Below are 21,219 nucleotides of genomic sequence, written 5' to 3'. Positions count from 1 at the left end.
ACAATACTCCATCACACTATGACCCTGGCAGGAGCCCTGGGTGTGTGAGTTCACACAATACTCCATCACACTACGACCTTGGCAGGAGCCCTGGATGTGTGAGTTCACACAATACTCCATCACACTACGACCCTGGCAGGAGCCCTGGGTGTGTGAGTTCACACAATACTCCATCACACTATGACCCTGGCAGGAGCCCTGGATGTGTGAACTCACAAAATATTCCATCACACTATGGCTTGGAACTGTGGATTCACACAAGTCACTCCTGACCTTGCCCATTAACTCCCCTAAGGGATCCTGAACCCTTTCAGTGCACAGAAGCACACCATAACCCAGGGACTGCTCAGCTTTCTCATGGGAGCAGCTTTCCCTCACAGCTGAACTTGTGCTTGCTACTCAGTTTTTCCAAACTCAACCAGACACGTCCTTGGCATATACTCATAGGTAATGAAACTATAAGCAAAACTAAAGAATGATTAATACAAAAGTCAGGAGGATTACACAGGGCGCTTTTATGGTACTAATAATATTCTGTTTCTTAAATGAAGGGTTGGTACCTGGGAGTTTATTTTATCACTTAATAAAATAATGTTTTACATTATCTTCAAAAATGTCTGATACATTTCACAATAAAATTTTAAATGCTTATTGCATTACCTATGTCATGCATTGTTCTAAGCTAAGTAGACCAGACCAAACCAAAACAAACCAAAAAACCACCTTCCCTGCCCTCATCTAATTCTGTAAATTCCATCTCCACTAAGTGTGACAGAGAAGGACAGAGTGCTGTAGCATCTCATAAGATGACGGTGAACTACGTCTGCAGAGTCAGGAAAGGCTTTGGTGACAATACAGCATTTGAGTTGAAATACCATGAAAAAGTTAATCAAAAGAAGACGGAAGGGAGGAGAATTTCAGGAGGAAGGAGCAGAAACTTCTTGTTAGCAACTGCTAACAGCTATAAAAGAGGAAATCGACAGTAACACAATAATAGTGGGGGACGTTAACACCTCACTTACACCAATGGACAGATCAACCAGAATGAAAATAAATAAGGAAACATAAGCCTTAAATGACACAATAGACCAGATAGATTGAATTGATATTTATAGGACGTTCCATCCAGAAAGAGCAGATTACACTTTCTTCTGAAGTGCGCACGGAACATTCTCCAGGATAGATCACACCTTGGGTCACAAATCAAGCCTCAGTAAATTTAAGAAAATTGAAATCATATCAAGCATCTTTTCTGACCACAACGCTATGAGATTATAAATGAATTACAGGGAAAAAACGTAAAGAACACAAACACATGGAGGCTAAACAATACGTTACTGAATAACCAAGTCATCACTGCAGGAATCAAAGAGGAAATCAAAAAATGCCTAGAGACAAATGACAATGAAAACACGACGATCCCAAACCTATGGAATGCAGCAAAAGCAGTTCTAAGAGGGAAGTTTATAGCTATACAAGCCTACCTCAATAAACAAGAAAAATCTCAAATAAACAATCTAACCTTACACCTAAAGGAACTAGAGAAAGAAGAACAAACAAAACCCAAAATTAGCAGAAGGAAAGAAATCATAAAGATCAGAGCAGAAATAAATGAAATAGAAACAAAGAAAACGATAGCAAAGATCAATAAAACTAAAAGCTGGCTCTTTGAGAAGATAAACAAAATTGATAAACCATCAGCCAGACGCATCAAGAAAAAGAGGGAGAGGACTCAAATCAATAAAATTAGAAATGAAAAAGGAGAAGTTACAACAGACACCACAGAAATACAAAGCATCCTAAGAGACTACTACAAGCAACTCTATGCCAATTAAATGGACAACCTGGAAGAAATGGACAAATTCTTAGAAAGGTATAACCTTCCAAGACTGAACCAGGAAGAAATAGAAAATATGCACAGACCAATCACAAGTAATGAAATTTAAACTGTGATTAAAAATCTTCCAACAAAGTCCAGGACTAGATGGCTTCACAGGTGAATTCTGTCAAACATTTAGAGAAGAGCCGACACCCATCCTTCTCAAACTCTTCCATACAACTGGGGAGGAAGGAACACTCCCAAACTCATTCTATGAGGCCACCATCACCCTGATACCAAAACCAGACAAAGATAACTACAAAAAAAGAAAATTACAGACCAATATCACTGATGAATATAGATGCAAAAATCCTCAACAAAATACTAGCAAACAGAATCCAACAACACATTAAAAGGATCATACACCATGATCAAGTGGGATTTATCCCAGGGATGAAAGACTTCTTTAGTATACGCAAATCAATCAATGTGATACACCATATTAACAAATTGAAGAATAAAAACCATATGATCATCTCAATAGATGCAGAAAAAGCTTTTGACAAAAGTCAACACCCATTTAAGATAAAAACTCTACAGAAAGTGGGCATAGAGGGAACCTACCTCAACATAAGAAAGGCCATATATAACAAACCCACAGCAAGTATCATTCTCAATGGTGAAAAACTGAAAGCATTTCCTCTAAGATCAGGAACAAGACAGGGATGTCTGCGCTCGCCACTATTATTCAACATAGTTTTGGAAGTCCTAGCCACAGCAACCAGAGAAGAAAAAGAAATAAAAGGAATACAAATTGGAAAAGAAGAAGCAAAACTGTCACTGTTTGCAGATGACATGATACTATATATAGAGAATCCTAAAAATGCCACCAGAAAACTACTAGAGCTAATCAATGAATTTGGTAAAGTTGCAGGATACAAAATTAATGCACAGAAATCTCTTGCATTCCTATACACTAATGATGAAAAATCTGAAAGAGAAATTTAGGAAACACTCCCATTTACCACTGCAACAAAAAGAATAAAATACCTAGGAAGAAACCTACCTAGGGAGGCAAAAGACCTGTATGCAGAAAACTATAAGACACTGATGAAAGAAATCAAAGATGATACCAACAGATGGAGAGATATACCATGTTCTTGGATTGGAAGAATCAATATTGTGAAAATGACTATACTATCCAAAGCAATCTACAGATTCAATGTAATCCCTATCAAATTACTAATGGCATTTTTTACGGAACTAGAACAAAAAATCTTAAAATTTGTATGGAGACACAAAAGACCCAGAATAGCCAAAGCAATCTTGAGGGAAAAAAATGGAGCGGGAGGAATCAGACGCCCTGACTTCAGACTATACTACAAAGCTACAGTAATCAAGACAATATGGTACTGGCATAAAAGCAGAAACACAGATCAATGGAACAAGACAGAAAGCCCAGAGATAAACCCATGCACCTATGGTCAACTAATCTATGAAAAAGGAGGCAAGGATATACAATGGAGAAAAGACAGTCTCTTCAATAAGTGTTGCTGGGAAAACTGGACAGCTACACGTAAAAGAATGAAATTAGAACACTCCCTAACACCATACACAAAAATAAACTCAAAATGGATTAGAGACCTAAATGTAAGACTGGACATTATAAAACTCTTAGAGGAAAACATAGGAAGAACACTCTTGGACATAAATCACAGCGAGATCTTTTTTGATCTACCTCCTAGAGTAATGGAAATAAAAACAAAAATAAACAAATGGGACCTAATGAAACTTCAAAGCTTTTGCAAAGCAAAGGAAACCATAAACAAGACGAAAAGACAACCCTCAGATTGGGAGAAAATATTTGCAAATGAATCAACGGACAAAGGATTAATCTCCAAAATATATAAACAGATCATGCAGCTCAATATTAAAGAAACAAACAACACAATCAAAAAAAGGCCAGAAGACCTAAATAGACATTTTTTCAAAGAAGACAGCTAGATGGCCAAGAGCACATGAAAAGCTGCTCAACATCACTAATTATTAGAGAAATGCAAATCAAAACTACAATGAGGGGCTTCCCTGGTGGCACACTGGTTGAGAGTCCGCCTGCCGATGCAGGGGACACGGGGTCGTGCCCTGGTCTCGGAAGATCCCACATGCCGCGGACTGGCTAGGCCCGTGAGCCATGGCCGCTGAGCCTGCGCGTCCGGAGCCTGTGCTCCGCAGTGGGAGAGGCCACAACAGTGAGAGGCTCGCGTACTGCAAAAAAAACCAAAACAACAACAACAAAAATTCTACAATGAGGTATCACCTCACACCAGTTAGAATGGGCATCATCAGAAAATCTACAAACAACAAATGGTGGAGAGGGTGTGGAGAAAAGGGAACCTTCTTGCACTGCTGGTGGGAATGTGAATTGATACAGCCACTATGGAGAACAGTATGGAGGTTCCTTAAAAAACTAAAAATAGAATTACCATATGATCCAGCAATCCCACTACTGGGCATATACCCAGAGAAAACCATAATTCAAAAAGACACATGCACCCCAATGTTCACTGCAGCACTATTTACAATAGCCAGGTCATGGAAGCAACGTAAATGTCCACTGACAGAAGAATGGATAAAGAAGATGTGGTACATATATACAAGTATTACTCAGCCATAAAAAGGAAGGAAATTGGGTCATCTGTTGAGACGTGGATGGATCTAGAGACTGTCATACAGAGTAAGTCAGAAAGAGAAAAAACAAATATCGTATATTAACGCATATATGTGGAACCTAGAACAATGGTACAGATGAACCGGTTTGCAGGGCAGAAGTTGAGACACAGATGTAGAGAACAGACGTATGGACACCAAGCGGGGAAAGCGGCGGGAGTGGTGGTGGTGGTGGTGTGCTGAATTGGGAGATTGGGATTGACATGTATACACTGTGTGTATAAAATGGATGACTAATAAGAACCTGCTGTATAAAAAAATAAATAAAATTAAATTAAAAAAAAAGAAACTTCATTTATTTCTCACTTCATATGGTATTAGGTACACGGTCAGCACTTGTGGAGAAACTGGAACTTGTGTGCACTGCTGGTGGGAATGTAAATGATGTAGCTACCATGGAAAGCAGTATGGAGGTTCCTCAAAAAATTAAAAGAAAACTACCATATGATCCAGCAATCCCACTTCTGGATATTTATACAAAAGATTTGAAAACAGGGTCTTGAAGACATATATCTGCACTGTGCTGTTCATGGAAGCATAAATGTCCATCAGTGGATGAATGGATAAAGAAAATGAGATATAAGATGGAATATTTTCAGCCTTAAAAAAGAAGGAGGTGGGCTTCCCTGGTGGCGCAGTGGTTAAGAACCTGCCTGCCAATGCAGGGGACATGGGTTCGAGCCCTGGTCCGGGAAGATCCCACACGCCACGGAGCAACTAAGCCCATGAACCACAGCTGTTGAAGCCTGCATGCCTAGAGCCCGTGCTCTGCAACGAGAAGCCACCACAATGAGAAGCCCACACACAGCAAAGAAGAGTAGCCCCTGCTCACCGCAACTAGAGAAAGCCCACGCACAGCAACCGACCCAATGCAACCAAAAATAAATAATAAATTAATTAATTAATTTAAAAAAAAATGAGGGAAATCCTGTCATACGCTACCACATGGATGAACCATGAGGACTTATGCTAAGTGCAATAGGTCAGACGAATGCTGCGTGATTCTACGTACACGAGGGATCTCAAATCGGCACTCACGGAAGTGGTAAGTACAAGAGTGGTTGCTAGGGGCCAGGAGCTGGGGTAAATGAGGAGTCCTCGGTACACCATGTTCAACGTACAGAGTTTGTCAAACAACAATGTGCATACAGTTAGCAACACTTAACACTTAAAAGTTTGTTAAGAGGGGAAATTTCATGTTACGTGTTTTTTACCAAAAGGAAAAAAAAAAGAGTGCTTTACTCTGGAGTGTTAGTAGCCCATGGCAATTTATTTAGAGAGAAGCCTTGAGGTTTTCGTCCTAAGGTTAACATTAATTTCCTGACATTCTGCACTTGGGCCTGGGGTGCCCAGCTGTCCTGATTACAGACCTTTAATTTATCCCTGTTTTCAGGCCCGTCTCTCACTTTCCTTCATCTGCTATTCCCATCTGCAAGCTTGCAGGGAAAGTATCCCGAAAAGGTAGTTCAGCTCCTACTTCTGTTTTCTGTCTTTCAAAATTCACTGAAATATTTTTGTTATTCCTTCTTACACTCCTCCATTGCTATTACTGAGGAGTCTTGGAAACAAGAAGACCAAGACATATGTGTGTACTCAGTTTATTGTCTTAAGTCGGAAAGCCTCCCTGCTTTTTAACACTTATTTGATGATAACCTCCATCCATGAGGTTAGGAACCACATAAACATGTTTCATTGCTTTGATTTACGAGTGAGGACCATGTCTTACCATAATAGGCACTCAGCAAGCATCTATTGAAGAACTGAACTTTCATCTAACTTCTTAATTTAGTGCCCTATTTCCTTGTTGAAATGACTCTATTTTCACTTTGCCTATCAGTCATCTGCTAACCCAAACATCAAACCTACACTTTGAGAGACTTGTGGTAGAGGCCTACAAATACTTCCATTAAATCATGATAATTTAGATTTTATTCCTACCACCATCTTTCTGCATTTCCATTTCTTTTGGTTAAACAGCTAGCATTGGTATCTCTCATTTATTCTGTGCACAAGTGAGCATTCATTCAACCATAATTTGCCACTACAATATCGAGAACTAAGAGATATGAACATAAATAAGAACACTGTCCTTGTTTTCAGAATTCCCAGTCTAGTTTGGATAGAAACATTCAGGCAAATAATTGCAGTACAATGTGATAATCTCCTAATTCCTTATTTCCGGAGGCCAAAGCAAATGGCACTGTAATTATTACTGTCTCTTCAGCCAGGTAAAAAGACCACAAATGGCAGTGACAGAAGGAAGCCACTGAATCCAGGGAAAGGAAGTGGAGGCTTGTGATGCCAAATGGACTCAAGTTTCATAATCTATGCAAGAGTTTATTGCAAGAGCTAACTTTCTGGTGATTTTTCCATTCACAGTTGTTGAAATTATTCAGTTCCTGATAACAGTAATGGATTAGTGACATAATATGAATTGTCTCTAGCTATATATTTCTTTAAACTTGCCTCATTTTTAAAAGTATTTTTCTTTAATGATTCTTGTTGTTTGTTTGCATTAGAATTCCATTTCTGAATTGGGAAAAATGTGTTAAGATGCTAAGAGCTGAAAGAAGTATATAGAAAGCGCTATGACAACATGGCAGAGGAAACTCCTCAGTGTCTATGGGAGGCATCTACGGGCTAACAAAGGAGACAATGAGGGGAGGAATATGCACAGAATAGGAGGGAGGTTAGAGCCCAGCGAATTTGTTCCAGAGAATCCACAGGGACAATGGTGGGAAATAAAGTCAGACATGTAGGATGGGGGTCAAGTCATGAAAACTCTTCACAATTCAGAAAAATCTATCACAACATTTCAGTGTCTGTCAAAGGAAGGCCCTGAAAGGTTGGTGTCTGGGCAGAGCTTAAGGAAACAACTAACAGGGGAGAAAGAGATGGTTCTTCTAGCAGCACTGCAAAATACTGACGCTTCATTACAAGTGGCCAGTTAGCCACTGCCAAGGCAAAGCACCTGGGCCAACTCTTCCTGATACCTAGCCCCTATTTCCAGACTTCCCTTTTTCTTTTATTTTTTAATCAATTCATTAATTAATTTTAGTTTATGGCTGCACTGGGTCTTAGTTGCTGCGTGCAGGCTTTCTCTAGTTGCGGCGAGGGGTAGCTACTCTTTGTTGCGTGCGTGGGCTTCTCATTGCAGTGGCTTCTCTTGTTGCGGAGCACGGGCTCTAGGCATGTGGGCTTCAGCAGTTGTGGCTCACGGGCTCAGTAGTTGTGGCTCGTGGGCTCTAGAGCGCAGGCTCAGTAGTTGCGGCACACGGGCTTAGTTGCTCTGTGGCACGTGGGATCTTCCCAGACTAGGGCTTGAACCCATGTCCCCTGCATTGGCAGGCGGATTCTTAAGCACTGCACCATCCTTTTTCTTTTCTTTTCTTTTTTTTTTTTTTTAGAATTTATGTATGTATTTATTTATTTATTATTTTATTTTTTGGCTGTGTTGGGTCTTCGTTGCTGCTCACGGGCTTTCTCTAGTTGCGGCGAGCAGGGGCTACTCTTCACTGCGGTGCGCAGGCTTCTCATTGCGGTGGCTTCTCTTGTTGCAGAGCATGGGCTCTAGGCACGCGGGCTCAGTAGTTGTGGTGCACGGGCTTAGTTGCTCCACCTCATGTGGGATTTTTCCAGACCAGGGCTTGAACCCATGTTCCGTGCATTGGCAGGTGGATTCTTAACCACTGTGTCACCAGGGAAGCCCCCTTCTTCTTTTAACCACTACCACCTGTATAAAAGCACTGGGTGGTGGTAGGTAGGAAAAAGAATGCAATACAAATATGCACACGGAATCTTACCCAGAATAGACAGCCTTAGAAAAACCCTGGTCAAACACAAATAGCTGGAAATTTCCCTTTGGTTCAACCAGGTTTGACTTCTTATTAGTCCAAATGTTTATCTAGTTGTGAAGCTTTTATCAAACTGGAGAATATACTTTTTTAGTAATAAGACTTTCCCTGCATATTATTGCTTGAATTTTGAGCAATTTCTCTTTCTTTCTGCCCATAAACAGCAGTCTTACAGAAGAACTAAATAGATTTTTTTTCCTAAGAGGACACTAAAATGGCCAACAGTCACATAAAAAGATGCTCAGCAAGGCTAATCATCAGGGAAATGCAAAACAAACCCACAATTACCTATCACCTCACACCTGCCAGAATGACCCTCCTCAAGAAGAAAAGAGACAACAGTGCTGGCAAGGGTGTGGAGAAAAGGGAACCCTCACACGACGTTGTTGGGAGTGTAAGTTGGTCTGACCACTGTGGAAAACAATATGAAGGTTCCTCAAAAAACTAAAAATAGATCTGCCATACGATCCAGCAATTCCACTTCTGGGTATACCCAAAGGCAATGGAAATGGGATTTTGAAGAGATACATGCACTCCTGTGTTTACTGCAGCATCATTCACAATACCCAAGATGTGGAAACAATCTCAATGCCCATCAACAGATGAAAGGATAAAAAAGGTGTGGTGTATATATACACAATGGAATATTATTCAGCCACAAGAAAGGAGGACATCCTGCCATTTGCGAAAATATGGATGGATCTTGAGCACATTATGCTAAGTGAAGTAAGTTAGAGAAAGACAGTATGTATGATATCATTTATATGTGGAATCCTAAAAAAAAAGGCAAACTCATAACGAACAGAGAGTAAAATAAGAACAATCTTATCTTCCCACCCCCGCCATCCCCTGGTATGGGGGAGTGGGAAGATAACACTGATGTAGCTTAAGGGTATGAGCTTGCAATGAGTATAGTATAAATAAGTCATAGAGATCTAATGCATAGCATAATGAATAAAGACAACAATGCTGTACTATAATTAGGTAATGTGATAAATATCACTACAATGGCAATCAAAGTACAATATACAAATGTATCAAAGTAATACATTGTACACAATGTTAAATTTATACAGTGTTACATTATTCAATAAAAATGCCAAATTTATTCAATAAAAAAGGAACAATAGCTGACTTTTAATTACTACTTATTACTTACTTATTGCTTCTCACTACTACTACTAGCTAGCATCTATAGAGCACTTACTATGTGCCAGGCACTGTGCTTTACGGATACTGTCATTAATCCTTTAGGCAATTTTATAGGGCAGGGATTAACATATCCATTTGATAGATACCAAGCCTCTGATAACGTAACTAAGTTGTCCAGGAAATAAATGCCACTGCTGTTTGCTGCAAAGCCTGTGCTTGGTCTTCTATGCCACACTGATAAACTAGTTCAAAGACGTACCTGCAGTTCACTCTTACACTTCACTACAGAGCCCCACACTAGAGGGGAAGAGCTGTCTCACTGAGGAAGAAAAGACCCAGAGAAGGTGCTGAAGAGGGCGGACCATACCAATCAGCTCTCCTGTGTACAAGCAAGGCCAACCCTTAAACACGGAGAAGGGAGAGGCACACAAACGGCTCCAGTAGCTCCCTCTTCCGAGACTGTCCTTACATCAAGCGGGTGCTGAGGTCACCTTATTGCAGCTCTTTAACATCTGCGGCAGTTAAGATAGAATGGGAAGGCAGGACAAAGTACCCACTATTCACTGAGCACTACACCGGGCCTCTTGACCCAATTTTCTCATTTAATTTTCAAAAAACACACTGTGAAACAGGGATTATTTCCATTTCACTGATTAGGAAAGGCTCAGAGAAACTGAATAATTTGTTTAAGACCATAAAGCTAGTAAACAGCAGAACAAGACTTGAAACTAGTTATGTCTAAATTCAAATACTCTGTGCAGATTACACGAGCTTTATATGAATAGAAATGGAAACCCAGGTACCCAGATTTCTGTAATAAGTTATAAAGTCCAGGGACTTTTCTGAGGTCTCTTCCTCCCTTCGGTTTTCCCCTCTTACCCTTGGTCATCCTGGTTCATGCTTCTTGTCCAAGAAATGGTTTTATTGATTTTTTAAAAAAAATTTAGATTTACTTATTAACATGAGATGTTATCCTATGTGCTTAATTACTATGTTGCATAAAAGAATTACATAAATCATAGGAAAACATCCAATTAATAATATAAGTTTCAGCTCTTTACAACATTAAATGGTTCACAAATGGCATAGCAAATGAGTCAAACTTGACTGCTTCTTATTCTTTCTTGTATTACTAGAAGCCCAATAACAATATCCTACATGTATATGGCCCTTTACAGTTTGCTATGAACTTTCACTTATTGTAAAGCAGGTTACACATTTCACACATAAGAAACTGAAGCTCGCAGAGGTTAAGTGAGTTTTCCAAGGTAACATAAAAGGAAGCTGGTATCCTGATTCCAAGGAATTACTTTGTTAACCACAACAAAGCTGCACCTTTGACTCTACAACTACTAAAATACCTAAGATATACCTATAGCTATCTCGATTTCATAGGTGACCCAGATCAATATCAAAACGAGAACTAGATTTGCCTTGTCTTGCCAGAAACTTAAGATCCTCCTTCTTTATGTTGGATAGTCATTTCAATTTTATAAACCCTTTTCCTCTTGTGTTACCATGGAAATGTAAGCTGTTTACTTGTTTTCAACATTTGGAATAAACCCATAGACAAAAAACACAAGATTTAACTACAGTTACAAATCCAAATATGAATGTTAGCAATCTTGATAATATAAAACAAAGGATATGTCCAACAGGTTGGGAAGTGGAGGGAAAGAGAAAATTTGAAAAAAGAGGTAAGATTGTTTATATCCTTACTTTAGAAAATGAGGGGTCTGTCGTATGTGCTGAAATAAGAAACAGAGCTTTAAATATTTCATTTGAAGCTCCAGTAATGATCAAAGAGAAATGTGAGAATAATGGTACCTCTTAAAAAATAGGGGGAGAGGGAGGAAGTGGTGTGACATAAATTGTCACAGGATGTGGAATGTCCATGTAGGGGAACCATCAGGGCTACAGAAACAGTTAAAAGCGGGTGAATCCAGAGAAGGAGCTATGGTTTTCACTACTAATCTTTCTGGACTAATGGATCTTTTAACTCTTTGCTGGTATTATTTGCATAAAAATATTTTTTTCAGAGAAAAGGGATGGATAGATATGAAAAATCAAATAAAACAGTATATGTTTCTTTTTAAAAACTACTATCACTATTAGAAATGGCGAGTTGTTCTTGACTTTTTATCAAAATTGTACATAGTCTTCTAACATTTCAAACTGGAGCCAGCTTCCCAGAACCGGCAATGACTTCTCTGTTGTAGAAATCTCTGAATGCACTGTTGTTATTCCGTTTTCAACAGCCCCATAAATACTCACTGTCTCTCATGACTGATGTTATTATAAGATGACAGCTATGTCCTGACTCAAGCCTCTCACTGTCAGCACAATCTTGTGCTGGAAATAATTTAAACATGTTGCAATAAGCTGTATAACACCATCTAATTCCCAAACCATCTAACCTGCCTACTGCAACTCACAGACAAAATCATCATTTTTTTCTCTTCTTCTTAAAAGTTTTCCAGAAATATACACCTGGTGTAAGATATATGGTAAAATATAGAGCTGGAAAGAAAAGGTCTTGAGATGGAAGCACAAATCTAAATTAGAAGAAAAATAGGGTATGTAACAAAAAGTACAGAGAAAATTCAAGCCCTTGGAAGGAAACGTGAACTGTTAAGGAACAGAAGCGAAAAGAGACTTAAACATATTTATGTTGTTAGCAAGGATGAGTCTAGAAATCAGTGATATATATTTATTAAAACAAAGTCAGCCAAATACATAGGAGTAATTTCTGGAGGCAGAAAAATTTTGGAAGGATACTTTTTCCTAACAAATTTACTAATACTAAAAAGGTACACATACTTCAGGAACTCTTAAATATCATTTTAAAATGAAACAAATCTGGGGGGAGGAAAGACATAAAAAGAGAAAGGAACCAATACCTCTTAGATTGGAATAAACTGGCTGCCTTTCTTTGCTCTTTGTTTTTCAGATTGCTGGTGAAGAAACTCACCTGAACATTATTTTGGATCTACTATATCTGTGAGCCTCTAATAAGTCATGACATTCCATCAACCATTATTCTCTATAATTTTCATACAAACTTAAACATTCAACACCATAGGCTACTCTGGGGTATACTGGCAGGAAATACAATTGGGATGCCAGATTTACATTCCCAGGGAGGTTTCAGAGGATGGTTCAGAAGCTGTGGAACATGACACACATAAAAGGTAGCCAAGCTGGGGATGGTCTTGGGCAGGAAAAGCAGCACGTCTCACAGTTCATTCCGCATCACTGCATTTGTAAAAGTGTTGATATCTTTGTGTATCATAGCTCTGATGAACATAGATGCAAAAATCCTCAACAAAATACTAGCAAACCAAATTCAAGAGCACATTAAAAGGACCAAACATTATGATCAAGTGGGATTGATCCCTGGGATGCAAGGACGGTTTGACATATGCAAATCAATAAACGTGATATACCACATTAACGAAATGAAGATAAATGAAGGATTAAATGAAGGATAAGAATCATATGATCATCTCAACAGATGCAGAAAAATAATTTGACAAAACTCAACATACCTTCATGATAAAAACTCTCAATAAATTAGGTACAGAAGGAATGTACCTCAACATAATAAAGGCCGTTTATGACAAGCCCACAGCTAACAAATCCTCAGTGGTAAAAAGTTCAAAGTGTTCCTCTCAAGTCAGGAACAAGAAAAGGATGCCCACTCTTACCACTCCTGTTCAACACAGTACTAGAAGTCCTAGCCACAACAAACTGGCAAAAAAAGGAAATTAAAGGCATCCAAATAGGAAGAATTAAATTCTTTAATTAAATTAAAGAATTTAAAGGAAGAATTAAAATCATCTCTGTATGCAGATGACATGATCTTATACATAAAAACCCTAAAGTCTCCACCAAAAAGCTGTTAGAATTAATCAATGAATTTAATAAAGTTGCAGGACACAGAATCAACATATAAAAATCAGTTGCATTTCTATACACTAACAATGGACTGCTTGAAAGAGAAATCAAGAAGAAAATCCCATTTACAATAGCATGAAAAGCAATAAAATAAAATACTTAGGAATAAATTTAACCAGAGGAGATGAAAGACCTGTACACTGAAAACTATAAGAAACTGAAGAAGACACAAATAAATGGAAAGATAACCTGTGTTCTTGGATTGGAAGAATGAATATTGCTAAAGTATCCATACTACCTTAAGTGATCTACAAATTCAATATAATCTCTATCAAAATTCCAATGGTATTTTTCACAGAAATAGAAAAAATTATCCTAACATTTGTACAAGACCACAAAAGTTCCTGAATAGCCAGAGCAATCTTGAGAATGAAAGAACAAAGCTGGAGGCATCACACTTCTTGATTTCAAACTACATTGCAAGGCTATAGTAATCAAAACAGTACGGTATTGGCATAAAAACAGGCACATAGATCAATGGCACAAAAAAGAGAGCCCAGAAATCAGCCCACCACATATGGTCAGCTAATACCTGACAAGGCACCAAGAACACATAATAAGGAGAAGAAAGTCTCTTTGAAAAGTGGTGCTGGGAAAACTGGACATTCACATTCAAAAGAAGCAAACTGGACCCCTATTATATATCACTCACAAAAATTAACTCAAAATGGATTAGACTTAAATTTGAGACCTGAAACCACAAAGCTCCTAGAAGAAAACAAAGGGGAAAAGCTCCTTGACATTGGTCTTGGCAACGATTATTTGGATTTGACACCAAAGCAAAGGCAAAAATAGACAGGTGGGACTACATTAAACTACAAGGCTTCTGCACAGCAGAGGACACCACCAACAAAAGAAAAAGCAACCTACTGACTGGGAGAAAATATTTGCCAATCATATATCTGATAGGGGATAATATCCAAAATATATAAAGAACCAAACAACTCAATAGCAAAAAAAAATCTGATTTTAGAATAGGCAGAGGAACCGAACAGACATTTTTTGGCAAAGAAGACATACAAATGGCCAACGGGTACATGAAACGGTGCTCAACATCACCAATCATCAGGGAAACGCAAATCAAAAGCACAAAGAGATACCACTTCACAGCTGTCAGAATACCTATTATGAAAACGTCAAGAGATAACAAATGTCGGCCAGGATGTGGAGAAAAGGGAACACTTGCGCACTGTTGGGGAGAATGTAAATTGGTGCAGTCACTATGGCAAACAGTATGGAGGAGCCTCAAAAAATTGAAAATAGAACCTCCAAATGATCCAGCAATCCTACTCCTGAATATATATTTGAAAGAAATGAAATCAGTATCTAAAAGAAAATTCTGCACTCCCATTTTCATTGCAGCATCATTCACAATAGCCAAGACGTGGAAATAACCCAAGTGTCTGTCAGTGGATGAATGGATAAAGAAAATGCAGTGCTTCTTTAAACAATGGAATACTATTCAGCCATAAAAAAGATGGAAATCCTGTCATTTGCAGCAACATGGATGAACCTGGAGGGCATTAAGCTGCATGAAATGAGTCAGACACAGAAAGACAAATGCTGGATGCTATCACTTACATGTGGAAACAAAACAAAAAAGTCAGTTTCATAGAAACAGAGAGTAGAATGGTAGTTGCCAGGGGCTGGGGTGTGGGAGAAATGGGGAGATGTAGGTCAAAGGGTACAAACTTTTAGTTATAAGAAAAATAAGTTCTACAGATCTAACGCACAGCATGATGACTATAGTTAGTAATAAAGTACTGTATACTTGAAATCTGTTAAGAATAAATCTTCGGCCTTCTTTCCCACAAACACACAAAACAACTAACTATGTGAAGTGAGAGATGTGTTAATTATCTTGACCATGGCAATTTTTTCACATCGTATCTGTATAACAATCACATATGTATATGTACTGTACAATGTATAACAAATCACATTGTACACTTTAAATATATAAAATGATATTTGTCAATTATTCCTCTATAAAGCTGAAAATATATATAAACAAAAAGGTAGTCCAGAAAAAAGAAGTTTTTCTACAGTATTTTCCAACTGGCAACTTTAGGAGATACAACAGAGCAGGACATTTAGCCTGCTGATTAAGGTCAAAAAGGCAGTACCAATCTGTCCTGTAACATTAGTTGTTTTAACCTGTTTCCTAGAAAGTAGACTTACAAAAGACCTATTGACAATAAATGTATACTCCAACATGTACACCAGCCCAAGAAGAAAATTAATTTTGAAAAGAAAAAAGGTACATATTTTTGGTCATAAGCAATAGGCCTCCCTGGGCATTTTGACAGTCTTCAAAAAGAGTAAACTCTCCATTACGTACAATTCATTAAACTTTAACATTAACCAGCATTTTGGTATCCATAGTACGCTAAGAAAGATAATCCTCAACACTTCAAATTCCCAGAATATATTTTTAAATTTCAAAAATGAACTGAACTGTGCTCAACATAGCTTTAATGTTAGGTATACTTATTATTTTGTGATGCTTTGAAAACTAGTAATTCATATTAGAAATATATGATAACTCTCTAGTATGTTTCATTAACCATTTCGTTTTCTAACTGCTTAGACTGAAACAGAGTATACTGTATCAGGAAAGCTGAAAAAATGCCCAATGATTATGTCAGGGCCACCAATCCTTTAATGCTGGTGTGTCTCCTCAGAATATGAGTAATAAAAGAGCTGCTATAACATGTCTATTTTATGCTTTCTGGCCCTTTGTTTTCTAATTAATCAACCAGAAAAAAAAAGTGGTTGAAAAATATTCTCAAAACGCATACTATAAAACTTTATCATAAAACACCTTTGTGATCATATGTCAAATTATGTGTCCACATTCACTGTGTATTTGTTAAATTTATATATTACATGATATAAATGATACCACCCCCACTTATGTTTGGTGTCATGGAAATTTCACATACTTTCTTTTATTCACTCAATCGTAAGAAACCTAAGAGGGAGACAAGGAACCTATAACCAAGCCTGTTTTACTGAGGCCTCAAATATATTTTTTATAAGAGGTATGAGAATGATGCTCTTTGGCATCTTATATTTGTAATTAAAAGATAAAAATAATTATGAAATTTATTATTGGTCATTATAATGTTGCTTCACATTTTTTAAAAACAGTTGAAAATATTCCTTGGCTTACCTGCTGCATGTAACAAACTAGCTTCTACTCTGTGGGGAACTCTTGGTGGAATTTTCATAGATGCACGAATCTGGTAAAAACTAAAGCAAAAGAGACAAAGAAGTCACTTCAAAACATTTAAAAATATGCAATGCCGCAATTTCTATATATCTATATGTATTAAAAAATAAAGTTGGCCTGCTTCTATCAGTCTCCCACAGTATTTACTGCTGGTGGGAAACAGTGTATCAGATCCACACACAGATCAAATACTAGCATGGCATAAAACCCAAAGGGAAACAGGCGTGTGTAAAGACAGACAAGAGAAACAATCTTACTTTAAATGAGAGAATGCATAGCAACCATAGGAGTTACTAACGATTCTAAGAGTTTCACTGCTTTATTTGATTTATTCATTTTTTTCTTTTAAAAGATAATAAATTATTCTTAAGCATAATTTTGAGAAAATACAGGATTAATAGTAGACAGTTTTAAAAAAGTTAGTTTCATACTATAAAATATGTATTTGGTTTAAAGAATTCAGTATTTTTTCGAGGTCATAACTATTCTGTTTAGTTTATGCACTTTTACTTGCTTATTTATTCTACAAAATTAAGAAAAAATATACATTAAAAAAAATCTACCAGTCATTAACAATATCAGTTTAAACAGAAAAAATTATGAGATAAAAGTATTATAATATGCTTGTGTTTTAACATCATTACACTACTAGTTTGTGTATGTAATGGAGGATACATGTATCTTTGTACACACACACACACACACACACACACACACACACACACAGAGGGTTACTAAAAGCTAAATGAAGATTATAAATCAGGGATGACTTTAGATGGACTCTAGGGAGCTGAATATTTAGTCTTTATTTCTCTTTAATAATTTCCTAGATGATAGTTTAAATATTACATTTGTAAATAATACAAAGATTAAAATATATAAATATATTTATTACTATTATTTCTAGGAAGGTGTGGCCTTGAAGAGAACATATGGTCAGATCACAAAGCCCGAATTAAAGAGTGAATGCAACAGTAGCCAATTAAATTTAGAACCTTTAAAATCACAATTTGGCCTTAAAGAGACATGGCAAAACTCCACAGAGATAGATGCTTAGTTGAGATTAAGATGAGGTCACCTTGAAGACGTGAGATGACTGAGAAGAAAAATCAAAGTGGAAAGAGCAGGAGCCTTGGGACCAAAGGAGAGCAAAGTTTTAATTTTAATTAAAGATTAAGTGAAATATTGCTATTTTAAAATATTCAGGTATGTGGTATAAGAGCTTAAGAATAAGCAACTGATAGACATTTCATTTTAAACTTCTTAAGCACAAGAACTATGTCCTATTTGTAACTGTACACCTTCAATCCTAATATAATGATTTGCACACATAAATTCAGAGACATTTAAACAACACTCTGCATTTACTGTACACTGTTAGAGTATCCTAATTTAAAACTCCCTGAATTTAAATGTGCACGTGGGACTTCCTTGGTGGCGCAGTGGTTAAGAATCCGCCTGCCAATGCAGGGGACACGGGTTCAATCCCTGGTCTGGGAAGATTCCACATGCCGCAGAGCACCTAAGCCCGTGTGCCACAACTACTGAGGCTGCGCTCTAGAGCCCATGAGCCACAGCTACTGAGCCCGTGTGCCACAACTACTGCAGCCCACGTGCCTAGAGCCTGTGCTCCGCAACAAGAGAAGCCACCGCAATGAGAAGCCCACGCACTGCAACAAAGAGTAGCCCCTGCTTGCTGCAACTAGAGAAAGCCCGCGTGCAGCAACAAAGACCCAATGAAGCCAAAAATAAATAAATGAAAAAAAAAAGTGCCTAAAGCATACGGTTCAACATATTAAAAAATAAATAAATGTGCGTGTGTATACATATACATACACGCACCATTAATTCATGACTTATTGAGGACCCACCTATGTTTAGCCACTGGGCTAAGTTCTAGAGATACAGGAAAAACAAACCACTGGAAGTAATTACCTACATTATTTTAAGCGATGTTCACTTTGCATTTATAAAAGCAGTCTATTATGACTGTAAATATATTTTTTAATTAAAATTAATGATACTTTAAAGGTGTAAATCTTCAAAAATGAACAAAACTTTCAAATGTGCATATGTTAACTTTTTTTACGTAAAATATCAAATAAGAGATAAAATTTTAAAAGCAAAGGATAAAATATTTCCTTTTCTAAGGGCTGTGGTGAGCTAGGTTATTCAGAACAACTTCTTGCTAAAAAAACAACTAAAACAGCCAAATAAAGTATAAAAATATATCTTTATAAAATTATTGAAGTAACAAAATAGTATGGAATTATCCAACAAAATCAGTCAGGTAGACAACGCAATGAAGCCGCTTTTGTCCTGCAGGCATCTGCTGATCCATTCTGACAAACCTTACTTTCGGCTTTAAAAGCCTGGGTTATATTCCTAATATATAAAGAGCATCTAAAAATTGAGAAGAAAAAGGCCAATTAACCTAAAAAAATGAAAAAGAAAATTAATGAACAGTTCACCAAAAAAGAACTGCAAATGTCTCTTAAATACATGAAAAAAATTTCAATCTTACTTATAATTTTAAAAACTACAAATTAAAACGATAATGGGCTATCCTTCCTCATCTGTCACATCGAAAGAAAACCAGCAGTTTGACAAAATACTCTGCTGGTGAGGCTCTGGGCAAAAAGAAATTCTTCTGTACTGCTGGTGAGGTAAAATTGTGCAACGCCATATGGAGGGGAATTTAGCAATAAGGAGCAAAAACACATAGACATTTACTCTTTGACCTAGCATCCCACTTTTAAGACTATTTCCCAAAGATACTTTAGCAAAAATGTTCAATGAGGCAGCACAAGGCTATTCATTGCAGCCTTAACTGCAACAGGAAAACTCAAGAAAAAAGCAAAATGTCCATCATTAGGGGACTGGCTGAATAAACTATGGTGCAACTATACAATGCAGTACCACCTGGTTATAAAAAGTAATCTTTTATATATATATTTTAGTATACCTATATTTACATATCTATATTTAGTATATCTATACATACTGCAAAGGAGTGATCTCTAAGATACATTTTTTACCAACAAAAGCAAGCATGGAACATGTGTACTATGCTAACTTTGTGTAAGAAGAAAGGATATGATTATATATATTTTTTGCCTTTTAAAAAAAGTAATAAAAGGGAAGGATATACACAAAACTAATAAAAAAATAAAATGGTTACCTATAGGTGGGGCAAGGGGGGTCAGAAGGGACCAGGATGAAAACAAGGCCTCTCTCAATGTATGTACTTCAGAGTTTTGATTTTGGAACCACAAAATATTTTTATATAACAACAAAATTAATTAAATTTAAAAAAAGCAATCCCCTTAACCACCCCAAAACAACTGAACTTAATGTGTACCTTCTTAACTGCAATTTCACAAAGTTCTTTCAAGTGATTTTTAAAACATAGTACTTTAAGTGCCTATTCCTCATGGGATATATCCTACAATAAAAGAGAACCCCAAAGAAGCTTTAAACAACATTTATAGTCTTGTTGGTGGTGCTATTATTTTGAAATTATCTTAGACATATTTGCACACACATGAATAAAGCAAGTTAAGTAATCATGTTATTAGGAACCAAGATTTTCAGTGTAAATGAAAAGAGATAAATATAAAATTAAAAAAGTAAAATCCTTGTAATCTAAAATTAGAATAGGAAAATAGTAAAAATTTATCATGTATTTTTCTTAAAAAAATGTATTTTCTATCTCTGTCAACTGAGAAGGCCTAGAAGCAATGACTCAATAAAAATGTGTATCTTTAACACATATATTACGATCTCTAAACACTATTTCCTACTAAAAGGAACTAGAGCCCGTTGGCCGATTCCAAATCTAGAGCAGGGAATATACTAGAATCTGGAAAAGCTAGTCACAGTAGGAAACACGGAAGCTCTCAAATACTGCCTGGATCACTCCATGAGAAGTTCACAGAAATCAACCTACAAGGCTCTCTCTGAACATCAAGAAGACTAATGATGCAGAATTACCATCAGATACATTAAAAATCCATGAGTTCATATTGGTATAGGCATAACTTGTTTTTATCACACTTTATTCGAAGGTATTGGGGTGGCCAAAAGGCTCGCTCGGTTTTTTCCCATAAGATGGCTCTAGTAGCCCTTGGTTGTCTTTAACTTCATTCAAAACCATTTTATTAGATTGTATGTGACAGCTGTCATATCAGCGTGCATTTAAAAAAAGACTTATCAAAACTGGTGAATTTTTGTGCAGCCTTTTTAATATTGAAGATGGAAGAAAAAAAGCAACACTTTCAGCATATTGTGCTTTATTATTTCAAGAAAGGTAAAAACGCAACTGAAACGCACAAAAAGATTTGTGCAGTGTTTGGAGAAGGTGCTGTGACTGACAGAACGTGTCAAAAGTGGTTTGCAAACTTTTGTGTTTTGTGCTGGAGATCTCTCACTGGATGATGCTCCACGGTTGGGTAGACCAGTTGAAGTTGATAGTG

At 37.1% G+C, this 21,219-nt stretch overlaps 1 protein-coding gene across 5 annotated transcripts in view; it reads right to left on the bottom strand.

Annotated features, from left to right (window-relative positions):
* Nucleotides 1-21,219, bottom strand: part of FAM135A (family with sequence similarity 135 member A) — a 123,306-nt gene that overhangs the window by 73,354 nt on the left and 28,733 nt on the right. For all 5 annotated transcript variants that reach the window (XR_003793730.1, XM_029224088.1, XM_029224085.1 and 2 more), the window contains one exon: nt 16,685-16,764. Coding sequence is in view for 4 of the 5 variants with exons in the window: in XM_029224088.1 (XP_029079921.1) it covers nt 16,685-16,764 (80 nt within the window). In the remaining variant the exon portion in view is untranslated. The remainder of the gene's footprint in view (nt 1-16,684; nt 16,765-21,219) is intronic.

Source organism: Monodon monoceros, unplaced genomic scaffold (genome assembly GCF_005190385.1).
Source record: "Monodon monoceros isolate NGI ecotype Baffin Bay Population unplaced genomic scaffold, NGI_Narwhal_1 Super_Scaffold_15, whole genome shotgun sequence".
Taxonomy (NCBI): Eukaryota; Metazoa; Chordata; class Mammalia; order Artiodactyla; family Monodontidae; genus Monodon; species Monodon monoceros.
Note: the sequence above shows the minus strand (reverse complement) of the source record. Positions and strands in the feature narration are given on the sequence as shown.